This window comes from Onychostruthus taczanowskii, unplaced genomic scaffold (assembly GCF_017590055.1).
Source record: "Onychostruthus taczanowskii isolate IOZ18803 unplaced genomic scaffold, ASM1759005v1 scaffold90, whole genome shotgun sequence".
Lineage (NCBI taxonomy): Eukaryota > Metazoa > Chordata > Aves > Passeriformes > Passeridae > Onychostruthus > Onychostruthus taczanowskii.
In genome coordinates, this window is record NW_024506994.1 from 3,594,593 (window position 1) to 3,613,626 (window position 19,034).

At 45.1% G+C, this 19,034-nt stretch overlaps 1 protein-coding gene across 5 annotated transcripts in view; it reads left to right on the forward strand.

Moving 5' to 3' along the window:
• Positions 1–5,620: 5,620 nt before the first annotated feature.
• KIF13B (kinesin family member 13B) overlaps positions 5,621–19,034 on the forward strand; it is a 120,404-nt gene continuing 106,990 nt past the window's right edge. For all 5 annotated transcript variants that reach the window (XR_005954238.1, XM_041426125.1, XM_041426127.1 and 2 more), the window contains exons 1-2: positions 5,621–5,716; positions 16,579–16,672. Coding sequence is in view for 4 of the 5 variants with exons in the window: in XM_041426125.1 (XP_041282059.1) it covers positions 5,662–5,716; positions 16,579–16,672 (149 nt within the window). In the remaining variant the exon portion in view is untranslated. The remainder of the gene's footprint in view (positions 5,717–16,578; positions 16,673–19,034) is intronic.

The following is a 19,034-nucleotide window of genomic DNA, read 5'->3' on the forward strand; positions in this document are numbered from 1 at the left end:
ATGGGATTTATGGAGATATCAGAGTCTGGGACTCCCTCTGGGTAACAAGAATAAGCATCAGGTCCTATAATGCCATAAAATTTATGGCCAAGACTTTGAACTTTGGAATTACTTTTAAAAAGTGGGAGATGTCTATAAAAAGTTTGTTTGGGGCTTTACTCCATTATATTTTGCTGCAAGAAGACGTCAAGGATTTGTTTATTTATCTGGGGATTCTTTTCACAGTGAGGGCAAGAGGTCACACACAAATACCTTTAAAAATCCATCTCAGGACCAGTGTAATTCAGAGTTATGAACGGCCTTGGCAATGATCAATCCTTCAAATTTACAAAGTTCCTATTAAAATAATAAAGCACAGAAAGTGCTTTGCAAAAACTTTGCAAAAACTGGGATGAATCTCCTGAACCTGCACATTTGCACAAAGTGTTGCATGAGAAATGTCAGCAATTCCTCTGGAAATAAATAAATTCATTTTTATAACAAGCAGAATTTTGACACAACTGATTTGGAAAAAAAATCGGTTTGCTGTTTTATCCAGATTTTTTCTTTTTCACCTGTTCTTAAAATTTGTTTTCCTTGGCACTTTCTTTCTCTTTTAAAGTAGAAATAAATTCATAACATGTCTTGTGTTTTTGCTCGTGCCTCCAAATTTCTACTTCCTTTATACATTCATATCTTCAGGCTGAAAAGCAAGATAAACCAGAAGACAAAATCAGATGAAAACTTATTACCCCAGGGACTGGACAAAACAAAAAATCTATTAAAAATGTACAATAGCAACAGGTTTTGTTTTTAAAATGCTTCATCACATATTGTGTGCTGAGGATCTGATCACTGCAGGTGCTGAAGAGCTGCTGGATGCATCCCAGGGCTGTCCCAGAGATGCTGAGCTTTTTGCAAAAGTTCTTCAAAGTTTGACTAAACCCTGGTGAGATCCCCTGGTTTGGTTTTCCAGCTCCTGAATGATTTATGGGCACAAAGTAGGTCTACAGCAAATCCATAATTGATGCCTCTCTTTCGGCGCGCAGCCGAACAAATGGAAAAGTGGATTTAAAACTCACTTGATTTGTCGCTTGTTGTGGTTTGGATGAACGGACATCCAAAGGACTGCCGTGTTTTCTGCCTTGCCCGGAGATAAAATTCTTTCTAGTTAGGATCTGAGAGCTGAAACATTCGGTACCTTCATCGAGATAAAAGCAAAAACTTCTTCCCTAGCAGGCTGGTGATAACGCACGCCCCGGGCAGGACACACGAAACCACTTATTTCTAAACAAAAGCAATCCAATTTAGTTGTTTAAAAAAAAAATTAAAAATAAAATATATGAAGGAGATGGTTTTTTCTCGCCCACATTCCTGTTCCAGCCCTGCCGCAACCAGGTGGGCACAGCAATGACTGTGTCTCCTCAACCTGATGAAAACAGTGTCGCATTCAAAAACCCGATAAATGAATGGGAGGGACAAGCAGTGCCTCCCCCCCCCCAGGGATGTTTTGTTAATTAAATTAGCATTTAAATAGCCAGAGCTAATCTGGGAAGTCAGCCCCTCATTACAGTAACTAGGAAGGGGGAAAAGAGCTGCAGACAATTCCCTACAAGATGGGGTTAAGTTGGCGTTTCACAAACTATTTGCCCGGCCTGTCCCTCCCAAGTGAAAGCTGCCACCCCCCCTCTTTCCTCCCAGCATAATTAGCATGTTCCAGGGCTGTGAATGGAAACAATATCCTCCCTCCAAGCTGTGCCCCTCCAGGGAGATGCTTCCCACAGATTGTGGAGCCCTGAGCCAGGGAAAGGGCTTGTGGAGGAATTCACAGTGGGGTAATTACACCGAGGTAGGGTTTGTGCCAGTGCAAGAGGAGCTGCACTGCTGTAATTCAGCGCAGGAAACAGGCGGAAGCATAAATGAAAAGTCCAGAGGCAGGACTTGCAGAGAGAATGAGAATTTATTGCTGCCGAGCATCTTCAACATCATCAAAATTGAGAAGGGTCTCTGGACTCGAAGGATGTCTCTGTCTTTGAAGAACTTCGCAGAAAGTGGCAATGGTTATATGTAAATATGGTTTCTCCTTGGCTATTAGAAGTGAAGGAAGGCTAAAAGAGTGATTTTTCAGGTTTTTTTAAACGAATTCTTCATTCCGAGCAGAAAACTGGAGCAAAGCTCGCAAGCAGTGTGTGATCGCACTTAAAACGCGCCAGGCACCTCTTTGGAACAAATAAAAAAGTGGAGTTTGATCCTTCCCCTAAAAGATTTGCTGTTTAATTTTACCTAAACCAGTGGTGAGTGACAGGAGAGGAGATGCAGGAGGAAGGGCAGGCTTTGGGTGGCACCTGCCATCCCCAGCAGTGCACACATCTGGCCATGAGCTTCATCCCATTTCTCTAAATCAAATTCCAGGTGACTCAGCCCGAGGAAAAAAAACCACCCACCCTCCACTCGTGGTGCTCAGCTGGAAAGTGAGGATTAAATTTATCTCCACGGCCAAAGCACTGGGTCTCAGAAAACCTTGGTGCGGTTTTGTCGAGGCCCCAGCTGGAGAATACCACAAGAAGTTCAAAGCTGGGTTTCATCCTGTAATTGGATCCTCAAGTTCACAAGTGCAAGGAGCAACTGTGCAGGCTCAGAGTGGGATGTCCCCTCTCCCAGGGAGCTGCAGAGATGATGCTTTCCCCTGCTGCAGATAAAAAATCAGTTTTTGCTTCAAGCTTTCACAACTCTGCTTGCTCTGACCTGTTATTTAAATTATTTTGTGTAGCTTTAAGACATCTTCCCAGCCCTCGTGCTTGCTTGGGATGCTCTTAGGAAGATGGGCATTAATCCCAGCGTGACTTAAATGCCAACTTAATATTCATTTTCTTTCTGCTTTGACAAGATATTCTTCAGGTCAGGCAGGCATGAAATGATAAATATTGAGTGCAGTTCTTCTGGGCAAAAAGTGCCACCTACCAAAATCTTATCTCGAGCCCACTTGGACATGTGTTATTTATTTATTTCTGTCACAAAACCTCTTTCAATGCTGGAAAGCCAAAGGATTACAACTGTGAATTTTGGCAGGGGGTTTTCTGTCCTTGCTGAAATCTGCCTTTTCAAAACAACGTTGAGAGAATCCTTGTTTTGAACTAAAATAGCAGCTGCAAGGGTTTTCAACCATGACCATTTAAATGAGGTTTGGGGTGGGTTTTTTTGCATCTTTGCATTTTAGTTTCGTTCTCGGTCTTTGCAATAGGTGGCTGTAGTTGAGCAGTCGAGGGGTCTAGTGAGGATAAATTGTGATATTGTTCAGGCTGTGTCTGATTATTCCTGCTGAGGTTTTTACTGAGCTGCCTTCGCTGACACTGGACCCACCAGGGGTTGGTCTGTGAAACCAGACCCAGGCAGGACCTGACCCGTGCTGTGTACCTTGGGTTGTGGCTCATGAAAGTTCTCTGGGAGCCTTGGCACAGGAAAGATGTGGTGCTGTTGGAATAGAAGGTCTGTGAAACCAGACCCAGGCAGGACCTGACCCGTGCTCTGTACCTTGGGATTGTGGCTCATGAAGGTTCTCTGGGAGCCTTGGCACGGGAAAGATGTGGTGCTGTTGGAATAAAACCAGAGGAGGCCACAGAGGTGCTCCAAAGGATGGAGTTCCTCTGCTCTGGAGCCAGGCTGGGAGAGCTGGGGGTGTTCATCTGGAGAAGAGAAGGATCCAGGGAGAGCTCAGAGCCCCTTCCAGGGCCTAAAGGGGCTCCAGGAGAGCTGGAGAGGGACTGGGGACAAGGGATGGAGGGACAGGACACAGGAAATGGCTCCCACTGCCAGAGGGCAGGGATGGATGGGATATTGGGAAGGATTTCTTGGCTGGGATGGTGGTGCGACCCTGGGACAGGGAGCCCAGAGAAGCTGTGGCTGCCCCTGGATCCCTGGGAGTGTTCAAGGCCGGGCTGGATGAGGCTTGGAGCAACCTGGCATAGAAGAAGGGGTGGGACCAACGTGAGCTTTTAATGTCCCCTCCAACCCAGACCACTCTGTGATTCTGTGATCTTTCTGTCACTTATAAAGGGATTTCTGATGGACAGAAACTCCATGGAACACGAAATGGCTCCCACTGCCAGAGGGCAGGGATGGATGGGATATTGGGAAGGAATTCTTGGCTGGGATGGTGGTGAGACCCTGGCACAGGGTGCCCAGAGAAGCTGTGGCTGCCCCTGGATCCCTGGAAGTGTCCAAGGCCAGGCTGGATGGGGCTTGGATCAGCCTGGGATAGAAGAAGGGGTGGGACCAACATGAGCTTTTAATGTCCCCTCCAACCCAGACCATTCTGTGATTCTGTGATCTTTCTGTGACTTATAAAGGGATTTCTGATGGACCAGGCCGGGCTGGATGAGGCTTGGAGCAACCTGGCATAGAAGAAGGGGTGGGACCAACGTGAGCTTTTAATGTCCCCTCCAACCCAGACCACTCTGTGATTCTGTGATCTTTCTGTCACTTATAAAGGGATTTCTGATGGACAGAAACTCCATGGAACACAGAGGAAATCCCAAGGTGATGTGTGTAAGTTCCAGAGGTGATGCTGTTGTCTGCTCAACATGAAATACCTCAGTATTTCCCCAAAAGGAGGGGACTGAGACGTGATGGGCTTCCCTTGCAGCCACCCAAGGGTAGAGTGGCAGGGTCTGGGGTGACCCTGATCTCCCTCCACTCTATAAATGCCATTTTGGCTGCACCCCCTGACAGATCCCTCCATTCTGAAGGACTCCAAGTATTCAATGCCTGGGTCCCTCACTTCAGTGTGGACATTGAGGGGCTGCAGCATTGTCCAGGAAAGGAAATGGAGCTGGGAAAGGGGCTGGAGCACCAGGAGCAGCTGAGGGAGCTGGAAAGGGGCTCAGCCTGGAGAAAAGGAGGCTCTGGAGGGACCTTGTGGCTCTGGTGAGGTCCCTGACAAGAGGGGACAGCCAGGGGGGAACAGGGACAGGAGGAGAGGGAACAGCCTCAAGCTGTGCCAGGGGAGGGTCGTTAGGTTGGTCATTAGGAGTAATTTCTTCACAGAAAATCTGGTGCCCGGGAAGTTCCACCTGAACATGAGGAAGAGCTTCTTTCCTGTGCAGTGACCGAGCACTGGAACAGGTTGACCAGAAAGGATGTGGAGTTTCCTTCACTGGAGATGTTCCAGGACTGTCTGGATGCAATCCTTTGCAACCCTGTGCTCTGGGTTGATCCTGTTTGAGGAGAGAGGTTGAACCAGATGACTGGTCACCTTTAAATTGACCACTTCTCTCATTCTGTGCTTTGACATTGAAGGGGCTGCCCAGGGAGGTTTTGGAGTCCCCATCCCTGAGGGTGTCCAAGGAACACCTGGACATGGCACTCAGTGCTCTGGTTTGGTGACAAGGTAGTGATGGATCACAAGTTGGACTCGATGATCGCGGAGGTTTTTTTCCACTTTAATTTAATTCCGTGACTCAGCCAGTCAGCCAGCGGGAAGAACTACATCTCCCAGCGCGCACCGCGGCGGCCCCCGGGAGCTGAAGGGGCGTGGCGGTGCGCGATGCTCGCTGGGAGTTGTAGTCCGACCGGCATTGGCCCGGCGCAGCACCTCCCTCCCCGGCGCTCCTCCCCGCTCCGGCTCTCCCTCGGCAGACGGAAGCCGGGCAGGGACGGGGGAGCCGGGAAGGCTGGAGCGGCAGGATGGGGGACTCCAAAGTGAAGGTGGCGGTGCGTGTCCGCCCCATGAACCGGCGAGGTGAGACTCCCCCTTCTTCCTCAGCATCCCCCTCCCCTGTCCTTCCCGGGAGCGGCGCGGGCCGGGGGTGCCGGTCCTTGGGGACAGGTGTCGGTCGGGACAGGTGTGCCCCAGTGCGGGTGAATCGCTGCGTGTCCGTGTGTGCGCTTAATTATTTATCAGGAATAAACACAGCCCGGCTAGGCACAGGCGGGTGTGCGGCCGCAGCCGCGCTGTGCTCACCCCCCTCTCCCGATATCCCGATTTCCCCAAACCTGCCTGGTTTTATGACTTTATTTTGCCTTGCTCCCCCGGGGAACAGCCCTCTCCGCACCTCTTGCACCTGCTTTACAGCCGGTTCCTGCTGGGACAGCGCTTCCTTCTTCCTGCTTTGCGGATTTGGGGGAAAATGCCTCTTTTTCTGCATTTTGCCCCGTGCTAATTCACCCCGCTGCTCTCCAGCCCTCGGTGCTTGAGTGGGACGCTGTTAACCAGATGACAGCGACACAAGGACAAAAAACAAGCAAGAAAATACAGAAGAGGAAGCGAGAATTGACAAGAGAAAATTTTTGTTGTTGTTGTTGGCTTTTTTTTTTTTTCCCCTCAACGAAACTTGCCTAAGGGTTATGTTAATCAGACCGTGGTCTGGGCAGCTGTTTAAATGTTTATTGCTTGTCTTAATTAGAAAAGCTTGCTCTGGGTGATGAGGAAGCAAGTATGAAAAGGCAGCTTCAGCCAAGGAATGGGAAGGTGAAGGAGGCAGAAATCCAAGAAAGTGTAGGGTGGCTTTTTTTTTAATCCCACATTCTCACAGGAGTATGCCAATAATTCCTTTTGGGGAAAGGGAATCCAGTGAAGTCAGTTAAAGCAAAAAAAGGAGGGAGAGGGGAGCCTTTTATTGCCTACATTATCTGACATATAATATCTTTTTAATTCCTTTCTTTAAAAAAGAAGAAGGGTTGAAGTATTGAATACAGTTATTCCACACCTGTAAAATGTCAGCAGGGGAATGTTCACTGAGTTCACAAGAGCTCCTGAGTCCCACTTCAGAGCAAGAGATGGAGTTGATGTCTTTACAGTCTGGTGGTTTAGGGAAACTGAGGATATTTTGACCAAAAGTTTTGTTAAAGTTCAGGTGCCAGCTCTCAAAACAGGGCAGAACCCATCCTTACAGGAATTGGTTGGAGAAGATGGAGTGGCAGTGAGGAGGAGGTGGTGGGAGCTGGGAGAGGAGCTGGAAGGTGGTACCCGGTGTCGGTGACAGATTTGGGCTTTCCTCTTGCTCATGTCCCTTTCCTGACATAGGTCATTTCCTTGGCTGTGCCCCAGAGGTCTCCTGACTGCTTGGTGTTCCTCACCCCCGGGATTAGACAATAATTCAGGTTGGAAAGGACCTCTGGAGCTTGTCAGAGGAGATGAGGTTGCCTAGGGACTAGGTCAGTGAAGTTTGGAATCTCCAGGGGTGACTAATGCGCCTCTCCCTCCCACATATATCCTTCATCTGTTCAGCCCTGAGTTTGTCCTCATGTCCCTCTCCAGCCAGGAACTGTGGGGAAGCAGTGGGGGAAGTAAAGGAATCTAGAGGAAATCTAGATTTTATCTTGTTGCTCTCTTTCACAGAATATCCTGAGTTGGAAGGTGACTCACAAGTTCAACTTCTGTTTTATTCTGTATAAACTTAAAAATCTTATGGAGAGGATGACTCCTGTGAGGAATCTCATCCAGGAGTGGGGGACATTGAGTATCAGTCCTTGATGCTCCTCAGAGAGAAGGGGGGGGCCTGAACCCCCCCACTCTTGGCAGTTTGCTGCTATTAAACATCCTGTTATTTGTGAGTGATGCCTAAATCCATTTAAGTCTAACCTAGAAGATCCCTGTAGAAACTCTCCTGGAAGTGTTTTCTGGTTTTTTTGGGGTTTTTTTTGGGAAAACAACTGATACCTCCCTATGGTATTTCTGATGCACCTGGAATTTATAGACACAGACAGTGCTACCAAGGCTACAATTTTTCTTATCTTTTTAATGTTAAATTTAAGCATTTTTGCAACTGATTTTCTGAAGAGTCATCCATTTGTAAGACTTCTGTGGCCTTGCCCTTTTTTTTTTATTAAGTTTTGAGGCAAGAGACAGCTTTCCTGGAAGCTCTTTCATACACATTTTGTTCTGAGCAGTATCTGTATGGACTTCTGGGGCTTTGGACCTGAAGCAAGCATTTGTTTTCTTCAGGATCACGAGTAATGTTCTTTCCTTCCCTCTGCACCGAAGGGCTTAACATTGCAAACCTGTCAGATGGCTGAGACTGTGGAAAGTTAAGCTTTTAAATATTCTCGGTGTTTACTTGTGGTGGTGGTGGTTGTCTTTGGTGTTTGAGTTATGAATTTCTTAAGGCAAGGGTTTATTAGGTTAATAAAAGTGGTGTGCTTAACTGTTAGGAGTTTTTACAGCTCATAAAAGTATAATGGGATCCTTGCCTGCATGTGGAAGGGATTTGTGTATCAAATAATTGGTTATTTATAGCACTCACATTTCAGGGTGTTTGGATTGAGGGTCCTGCTTCATTCTCATGCAGAGTGGTAATCCATAAACTTAGTTTATAGCATTCATATTTAGTGAGGGGAAGTATTTCTAATTGTACTTGAGTTTGGGTTTTTGGTTTTTTTTGCATCCAGGCTGCTTTGCTTTGGATCTTGCTTCAAATTAGACCTGAATCTGACCAAGCCTGTGTGGAATCTTTGCCTTTATAAAATGCTGCTGTGTCCACGCGTTCTCAGTGCCACGTCTGAGGTTGGAGGCTCTCCTGGGTGGCAACTGAGGCATCTTTTTTCACATCCCTCCTACTTTGCAAACTGGGATCTCGATTAACAGGCTTTTATGAATTAAATAATTCAGTACTGCTTTGTTAGATAAGGCTCCTGGTCTTTTATTTTGCTGGCTCTGTAATTCACTGAAGTATTTCCTAGTGCGCTGCGTTATTCAAATGGGGATTTGATAACAATCAGGAAGTTCTTTTGCTGTTTTATTTAAGATTTGCAGTGGATTTCCTTTTATAAGTGTCGTGTTTGAATTCTCGTAGCAGATATTCATCATATTTCAGGTAAATGCAAATCTCAAGCCATACCATGAAGCAAAGCAAATGACAGCTGAAGGCTTTTTAATTAAGATTTTTCTGACTGAATGCTTTGTTTTCAGGTGATGTTTGGGTACAGGCAGTACATAAGTATTTGAAATCATTGTGTTTCCTTGTGCTTTTGAATCAGTTCAGTGTCATGTTAATTAATACTGATAAAATTGCTCTATTTTAGAAGAACGTGACTTATGCTCAAGGATATGGCTGATGCCACTTAAGCCAGTCCAAACTGATCTCACTTGGGTCAATACTTTTTGAACAAAGAAAGTCAGGAAAACAACTGCCTGTGTTCTGGCAATGCTGCCATATTAAACTGTTCTAGGATTGTAGTGTAAGATCTGCAGCTCCAGTTTAAAAATTTGGATTAAACTGTTCTAGAACTGTAGTGTAAGATCTGCAGCTCCAGTTTAAAAATTTGGATTGTCTGTAAACACACATTCAGGTATCTGTTATGTTGATATGTGTATTTATCCAGACTATCAGTGTTGAAACAGGGATCTTCTCACACTTTGATGCTAAAATTTCTGTTTCCAGTGCTTGTGAGGAAGGAATTTGCTTCTGTATCTGTACAAGCTTCTGATCATTGTGTCAGGTGGTAATTTTACGTCCTCCTACTCTTCTTGGAGGTTTCATTTCCAGCTCCTTGAAATGTTTTGGGGTTTGAGGTGAGGAGGTGGGGGTTGTTCCTCTGCTCTTGTTTGTTTGTTTTCCCATGGAAATGACAACTGAGACAATTTATCTATAAATTGGAGTTTGTGCAAGCAGGTTTATGAGATTAATTGCAGTATTACAGGGCGTGAAATGGCACCTGTTGTATCCTGATGGCAATGTGCAAACCACAAGACTTTTCTTCACCATTATCCTTGTCATGAGTGCCTGGAGTTTGGAATATTTCCTGGTGATGGTTGATAAGCTATAAAACAGTGTTTGGGCTGTGAGCAGGATTAACCTTGAGATAAGGTGCCAAATGGGTAAAGGATGCAGAGTTAATGTTTCATCTTGTGAGGCAATTGTATTTTAAGAGCTCCTAAGGTGCTACAGCCTTATTCCTCTGCACAGCCAGAGACTCCCAGACATCCAGCCTGCATGCCACAAAGGAATTTTAGTGCTAATTACACCTTCCAAGGAATTTTAGTGCTAATTGAACCCTCTGAGCTCCAAGTGCAGGGGGAGGTTCCCTTGCTGCTCTGGTTTCAGGTTGGCTGCTTCTCCTGAAGATCAGATACACCTGGAATAGCTCTGCCTTGGCTTTTGGGTGCTTGGTAGCTGAGCAAACTCAGGAATTTCGTGCCTGTTAGTAACTCCAGAGTGTTGAACTTCACTGGGAGCTCACCAGAGTCCCCACACTGATTTATTTACTCAGTCCCCATGAGCTCAGGAGTGTTTGCAGCAGCAGAGCTGGCTGTGAGCAAGATCCATGTCCAGATCCATGAAGTGCCTTCACTAAAGCTACTTGGGAAGCTCTTTCCTTGCAGAGACTAGAACTAATTTTTAAACATTTGGACAACATGGAATTAACATGAGAGGGCACCTTGCCTGTTCCATGTGCTGGTGATTTTGAGTTGATTTTCCCCTCTTGGACAATAGCAGTGATAGCAGTGTGCCCTTCCAGATGCACTCGTACATATTTAATGACCTTTAATTGCTGCAAACTGAAAATTTCATGACTTACATTTGAGCAGTTCATATAACAAGAAAAGCTTGAAAGGTGCCTTCATGTTGGTAGATGTCAAGTACAAGTGAAATTACTGTATTTTTGTCAGAATTTGTCACTATGTCTTGCAATCAATTCCCTAAAAGTGCTTTTACACTCTTTTTTCCATATAAGCCCTCAGCGTTATCATGTAGATGGAAGTTATTTTCACATTCACTCATCTCCTCAGTTACTTTTGGCTTTATTTGTGTTGGCTCCTGCGTGGCAAAGAGAAAAGTCACTCTTGGGAAACAAATATTGGCAGGGAAACTTGAGGACTTGTTGTCTTTGAACTGGCTTTCGCATTTCTTTTTCAAACAAAAAAACAACAGAAGACCCCAAACAACAACTTCTCATTTTTTTAAATCGATTTGTGTGATAGACAAACATTTTAATTTACTGTTTAAACATTTCTCAGTGTTTGCCATTTGCTTTTCCAGGACCAAGAAAGGTATGAGAAACCAATTGTGATTTCTTATCCAATGCAACTTGACGGCTCAGGGTACAACATTCCAGAACTAACCTCCAAGGGAATGTTAATCTCCTGAAAATCTACTGGCAATTTAAAATATAAAATTTCTATCGTCTGTCTTCACAGGAGATTATTTGAGCTTTTGTATTTGGGGCCAATTTTGGCTTATGAGCTTAGGAGGGGCACACTAAACCTTTCACATTTTGTTATACTTCAGTTGACTTTTCCAGCTTTTGTGAAGCTCTACAAGGCCAGTTTTTCTGGTTCCCAGTGACTGTATAGAATCTGAGGCCCATCTCCAAAGGGTCCTGAGGTGTCACTGAAGGTACAGCTGCCCTAAATGTGGTAGTGGAACCAGGAGGAATCTGAGAGAACTTTTAGTTGATCTGTCTTATAACACCAGGCTCATGACTCTGTTCACTGGAGTTCAGGATGAAATGGTATTTGAAAGGGCTGGGAAATTGTCAACCTTCATAAACTAATTTCTTAAATTGAGATCTAATGGAAAAACTTACATGGAAATCAACTCTTGATTATTTGGGAAGTGCTTTCCCTTAATTCCTAGAATCATGGAATGGTTTGGGTTGGGAGGGACCTTAAAACTCATCTCATTCTCCCCTCTGCCATGGGCAGGGACACCTTCCACTATCCCAGGTGGTTCCAAGCTCCTTCTAGCCTGGCTTTGGACACTCCCAGGAATTCAGAGGCAGCCACAGGTGTCTGGGCACCCTGTGCCAGGTCCTCACCACCCTCATAGGGAACAATTCCTTCCCAATATCCCATCCATCCCTGCTCTCTGGCTGTGGGAAGCAATTCCCTGTGCCCTGTCCCGCTATCCCTTGTCTCAAGTCCCTCTCCAGCTCTTTTGTGGCACTTCTAGGCACTGGAAGGCTGCTGCCATCTTATACAATGAGAAAAAATAGGGAATGTGAAGTGGAAAATATGGAGAAATAATTTGTAACAGACCTTTCATCTGCCCTGGCTGTGGTACTAAAAGCTCTTATTAAACCATGCCCGCTCAAACCATGAGCTTTAAAACCTTGCATGCTGCCTTGTTTGCTGTATCGTTGTTCACCTTAAGATTATTTCAAGCTGCCCTGCGAAAGCTTTCTCTTAGGATCATTCTGTTTGGGTCTGAAATGCAGTGACCTGCAGTGGGATGGTTTTTAGAGTCCTGGCTGAGGAAGATGCAGTGTCACCACGTGGCAGTTCAGGTGTTTCTGTAGTGCCACCCAAGGCAGCCTCCAGAGTTGGGTACAACATTATCCAACCTCTGTTGCCAGCAGTTGCAGCCAGTCCATGGAAACGGTTCCCTGCCAGATCCATAAGCAAAGACAGGAATTTCCCAGAGGTGAAACCATCCAGCATTTTCCAAAATACCTCTCTCCCCTTCCTCCAGGATTCGCACACATTCCTTGTCTCTGCCCCGAACCTGATTAGTACAATTTCAAGTGGCACCTTTGCCAGTGTTTCTTAACTCTGTTGTGGAAAATCTGCTGTGGTGAGTTTATGATTACCAGACACGTGACTGCTATTACAGACAGATTGGAAATTCTTACCTGTGGTGGGAATGGGCCGGTGCCTGCTGAATCCACCGTTCCTTGCAGTGCTAGGCTGCTCCTGGGTTTGCTTTTCCAGCTCTCTCTTGCTTGCTAACTTTTCCACCCTCTTTGAAACTCGCTGAATTTCTCAGTGAAAAAGCCCAGAGCATATATGGGGAGTGAGTTATTTTTGTTACACTCACAATGCTGTTATCAAAGGTATAGTAGTGATTTGGGATTTACACAAGTGTGGTTTCAGCTATGATCTACACTGAATCCCAGTTTTAGAAAAGTCTTGTGAGGTGTTGAAAAATCAAGGGAAAGGGGAAGGAGAGTGGCTTCCTTCAACCTCTGTCAAACCCACCTTCCAGTTTCACAAGTAAAATAAAAACTCATCCAAGGAACTCTCTGTGAGCAGCTTGGACACAACACTTAACAATTATTCTTACACTCAGCCCAGCTTTGCTTAACACTTCTACAGCTGTGAAATGTAAATGTGGAGAAGTGACTCAGATAAGTGTTACCCTTTATTATGGATGTCACAGCTCTCTTACTCTGAAGCTGTGAAAGAGATTCTCTCATTCTCTGCAATAAATGGTTCTTGATGCTTAGAGTTTTGAGTTTTTAATTCTTCAAAGAGGAATTAGCTGATTAGTTTCTTGATTTGATGAAGCGAGTAGTTTGATTGTGTTTGCTCAGTAGTGACTGAAGGTAGAAGCAAGTTAACAATAATAACAGGCAAGATTTTCTTTTTGAGGTGCAAAATTTGAGATGAATCTTCAAAGTTTGATAGTGAGTTGCTTCTGTCATCTTTCAATTTCACCTTTAATTTCTGAATTTCATGCTGCCTGAAAAAACCACACCTGAATAATTGAAGAAAATAATACCAAACTTTGACAAGTGAGTCCTTACTACAGGAGGAATTAATTGGGGTGTTTGGATGTGCATCCTTATGATCTTATCTTGGTGCATCCCAATTTTGCTTGTTGTTCAGGAGCACCAAGTACCCAGCCCACCTGGGAGACACTGAAACTAGTAAAAGTAAGGGTGGAGTCCTTGTGTGATCATATCCAAAAGAGCAGGCAGATAATTTAACTATAAGGCCAACCTGCTATAATGATATTAAGAACTTAATGAGGTGGAAATGATGATGATATAAGTTTCAGTAGTGGCTAATGTAAGATTCATCTCTCAGTGTACCGGAAGCATTAAAGAATTTAGGAATCAGCCAAAGTATGTAATGGAGGCAGAATGTGAAGAAAGAATGTGAAGAAAGTGAATGATGTGCTGTTCAAACAGGATTTAAACTGTTTCTTCAGCTGAAAGGAGAGTTTCCATGTGAGCCTTTGTCCAAGGTAACTGGGATAAGCAGCCTTAAGGATGTCTGGATCCAGACCCAGCTTAGAGGCTCAATATAACTGTTTCTTAGGGGTTTGTTTCATGTGACACCATGAACTGGTAGAGCAGTTCATCTCAGCTGGGACAAGATCTCTCCCAGCTCCTCTCTGCCCTTCTGCGCAGGTCTCCCTGCCTGTTTGCATGGCCAGGCTTTCAGTGGGCTGATGGAGCTTTCCATGGGGTCTGGATAAATCCATTTTCCACGCTGGGTAGTTTTCTGCTGTTGAAGTAACTTGAGATGACTTACAGAGGTTCTGCTGAGCATGGTAGTGGCAGAAGGTGAGCAACAGGCACAGGAGGGAAGGACTAGAACCTCTCTGTTTGGAAAGAGCTGCTAGTTTGGCTCAACACATCTTCCAAAACCATGCTGCACACCAAGGTGAGGGGTTTTAGCATTACCTGTGTGAGGGTGATAATCAAACAAGGTGTGTTGCACAGGACAAATTTGCTTTGAACCTTGTTTCTTGCGATGACATTTGACTTTAAGGAAGTCTTTTATCCTGCCTGTGTGCTTTCTTAAGGGCATTTCACAGAGAGGTCTAATGAGCACTGGTAAGATGGAGTTCACTGGGCAGTCATGGATGCAAAGCCTGCCATGGGCGTTCTCTCAAGAGCTGCATTAAAAAACGTGGCAGAAAGCATGCTGCTTGCAGACCTTTATGCTTTGCATGAGGCAGGTAAAGCCCTTCCTCAGGAGCTGGGAAAAGCAGGTCACTGCAATAGAGAGTGTTAATCACTAACCAGCCAGACCAAGATAAAGTGCCTTGTCGGATATGGGATGTACGAAGAACGTGGTTTCATCTGAGCAAGCATGCGTTGCATATTAATGGTAGGTAAATTGGCTTTCAGGGTGTGGGGAGAAATTAAAATAAACACTGGCTTCTGGAACTCGTCTGGCTCTTCCTCCTGCAGAAGCACAGTGTAATAACAGAGGAACAGTTTTGCTCAGGAGAATTACAGTTTCATGTGACTGCCTGCTTTGGCCAGTGATCTCGAGTTTTGGCTTTCTTTGCTGTGTGTGAGGTACCAAAAGGCTGTAACATTTCTTTCCAAAAATGTTCATGGAAGAAACTCCCTCTTATTGTGTTACTTACCAGGACAGAGAAGTCTGCAAGATGCTGTGCAATAAGCACAGCCTGAGAGATTTCCAGACTGAGTTTATAAGGTGCTGTGAGGTGAAAGAGCAAGTACAGGTGACTGAGGAGGAAAGAGCAGAGATGAAGGAGGATGAGGATTATAATTAACATGATTAGACACGAGCGTATTTGGGTGATTCAGCTGAGGTGCTGAACCCTGTGTGGAGGTTATTCGGCGTAGCCCCTCGTCATCCCAGCGTGGGAGGGAGTGAACAGTGTGTCATGGCCATCGGAATCAGCACCTGGGAGCCCTTTCCCGGGCCTGTGTCACTGTGCAGGGGCTTGTTTGTGTGCAGGCCCCATGTCCTGGGTGTCTGTAGCAGTGACTTTGGAGGTGAACAGTGTGTCATGGCCATGGAATCAGCACTTGGGAGCCCTTTCCAGGCTTAGTGTCACTGTGCAGGGACATGTTTGTGTGCAGGCCCCATGTCCTGGGCGTCTGTAGCAGTGACTTTGGCCATGACACCCATCAGAGTCCCCACCTGGGAGCCCTTTCCAGGGCCAGTGTCCCCCTGCAGCGACATATTTGTGTGCAGGCCCCACGTCCTGGGTGGCTGTAGCAGTGACTTTGGAGGTGAACAGTGTGTCATGGCCATGGAATGAGCACTTGGGAGCCCTTTCCAGGCTTAGGGTCACTGTGCAGGGACATGTTTGTGTGCAGGCCCCATGTCCTGGGCGTCTGTAGCAGTGACTTTGGCCATGACACCCATCAGAGTCACCACCTGGGAGCCCTTTCCAGGGCCAGTGTCACCCTGCAGCGACATATTTGTGTGCAGGCCCCACGTCCTCTGCAGTGACTTTGGGTGCAGGCTGTGTGCTTTATCCCATACCTAACTCCATTTGTCACTGGGTGGATACCTTGGACTGCTGTCAGTGTTATCTGAAGCTTTTATTTTGCTTTCCCCGCCTCTATGGCTGAGAATTCTCACACACTCCAAATATCCTCATTACTCATAGTCCACATCCCACTGCTTGGCGTCACTTGGGAGAGCTGGACTTGCCTGGAGCCTCTGGGGGAAGGACAAGCCCTTTTCTACGTGCTTGCACCTAAATTATTTTTGATGGGACTTGAATTTCTGCGAGCAGGTGCCCCAGGACTGACAGCTGGCACCGTATCACAGCAGTGGCCGGGGAAAATGTGCTGCAGATGGCAGGGGCAGCTTTCCCTGTGGGGCATTGAGGGAGCAATAAGAAGAGCTGTCAAAGTGGTACCAAGCCTAAATGGTTCTTTTCCCCCAGCAGAAATTTCATACTGCCCTTGTATATGCTGATTGTCCTTCAGTGAAACCCAAATGCTTTTTCTTGCTTTGAAAAGAGTGCTTGCTTTAAAGCTGGACAGGATCCATCCCATCAGAATATCCCTAGAAGTGGAATTTGGCAAAAGTCCTGTTTCTATTCTCTGGCTGATGGGTGGCTGTCAGACTGCATGAATAAATTTGGTGTCTGGAGGAAGTAATGGTGTATATAATCCCAGTGCTTTAGGAGCAGCACTTGACACTCTCTCATTTCTTTATAGAGCTTGATCTGCATACAAAATGTGTGGTGGATGTGGATGCAAACAAGGTTATTCTTCACCCCGTAAACACCAACCTTTCAAAAGGAGATGCCAGGTAAGATTTTTGAATTGGGAAGGTCAGGTTGCATAAATTAAGTATGAGTCTAACAACTAGGAAATGTAGGCCTTGATAGAAGGCTTTTAGTTAAAAAATTATGTATATTCTTTCTGCAGTGTAACTGCCATCATCCATAAAATAAAGCTGATTTTGACTATGCTGGAAAGTTTTTTTGAAAACCTTCTGCATTTTCTTCCTGCTCCCAACAATGTGTTAGTGGTTAATGGACCCATGAACATTCATTTTTTTGCTCATGTGCTGCTGTGGGACAGGAGAAATTTAAATCTGCAAAACAATTTGAGCAGAGCACATTTTGTCATTTTGGAATGAAATTAATTTTCACAGTTGTTTTCTTGTAATGGATCATAGTGTAAGAAGGTGAATGGGAACATTCTGGAGAGATGTAACTCTAGGAGTTTCTTGACAGTGAGACATTCCATGCATCAAAAATCCGTGGAGAAGTTTGTGTTAGAACTGGCATTAATCTATTAAAGTACTGTGAAACTGAAAAGTCATGTAGTGAGTGACAGAGTTAAGCTTGTGCCTACATAATTTATTGCTTGATACAAGGGGAGGAAATGGAAAAATACATGCGTGAAACAAAATAACGGTGCAGGAAAAGGCAAAACCTGTTGCTGGATGTCTACAGTCAATTCTCTGTTTTCTGGGTGGGAAAAGGAAAGAGGTCTTAAGGGTAACAGGAAAAAAATTAAGAAAAATTCTATGTGTTAAATTAAACACATAGAAAAGCTTTGTGTAAATTTTCATGTGATGCTGAGCTGTGTATCAGGGGTCAGTATTCATTAATTGATCTCTGATAATTTCAACTCCTCAAACCCAAGTGGACCAGGGAAGAGATCATTAGGTGCAGTATTTACCTTCCATTTTCATTAGCTGAAAGATTTATTACAGACAGTGGGACTGGAGCTTTAATAAGTTACTTAAAACCAAACAGGCTGTGTGTGGGGGTGTGTTTTTTGTTTGTATCAATATCCTCCTCCTCCAGGAACATGTGCATTGTTCAGCTGCCAAAACCCTACGTTGATTTGAGCCTCTAAAAACGGCAGGAAATTGAGATTTTCAGAAGCCAAGTCAGCCACAGCTGGACTAAAAACGTTACTCGTAGTTTCTCTAAAACATGGCAACGAAATGCCTGCTTTATAGTCCCTAATATGTGTTTAAAATCGTTCATGGGGCAGCCACACATCATGCAAATCGTGTCCCTTGGCAGGGGAGGGCTGGGTTGGCAGTGGCTTGAGGTCCCAGACAAGGTGGTGAGCTCAGTGTGAGAAGAATGCTTCATTTGCATCCTCACAAATGGCCGTTGCTAATCTAAGCAGGAAGCGTAGGAAATTTATCTGGGGTGATTTAATAGAAGAGGGGAGAGTGGAGGCCCATTAACTGCACTGTGGGTTTGCCTGGACATGGTGAGACAGCAGGTCCCAAAAACACAAGTTGGAGCGGTGAGGGTTTGGAACAGGGTCCTTTTGGAACAGGTTACACCCTTGGGAGGCTGCTGCTGAATTGTCTTGGCTGCTGCAGCTCCATCAGAGGAACCTTAAATATCAGCTCAAGGCAAAGGTTAGTTGTAGTTGCAGTTTTTCTGAGTCTGGGGCTTAATTTATGCTCAGGTTCTGCTTCCCTTTCCAAATCTACCATCAACTACTTCGCCTTCTGTTACAAAATCAGTTCCTTTGGATTTCAGAGTTTTCTGGTGTCTCAAGTGAGCTAAAGGAATTCTGGCAAACCTTTTAACTAAACAGGGAAAAGAGAAGTAATTAATATTGTAAATACACAGTTTAGCTGCTTGCAAAGCAGGGCAAGTTTGGAAACCTCCGGAGCTTTGCTGCATTTCTCATTGGGATGCCAGGGTCAATTTAGGAGCTGGGACGAGAATTTTAGAGACAGAATTCAGTGCTGTCACCTCCCCACTTGTCATGACTCAGCCTTGCTCTGGCAGGGAGTGACATTGGGAAAAACAACCCATGACTTTTGGATTTAAGCATTTTTTTCCCCACTTCCATCCTCTCTGGGACAAACCAAGTCTGGGAGATGAGGAGAAGCAAATAAACGCCCCAACTTGGGGTGTGTGGGACCTGACTGTTGCATAGGGCAAATTGTGTCCATTAATTGCCACTGAAATATTCCTAGGTCTTCAGAAAAGTGTCGGTAGCTGTTTCAAGTTTGCCATTAAAAATTAAGGAATGTTCTGAAAATCCAGGTGGTAACTGATGGACCTCAGTTCTTCTTGTGTCTATGAACTGAATATATTATTTATACATTTATCTAGGGACTTGAGGATTAATAAGTACATGTAAAACACTTGCTCTTAAAAAAAAAGTCTCTTTTCATATGGCTG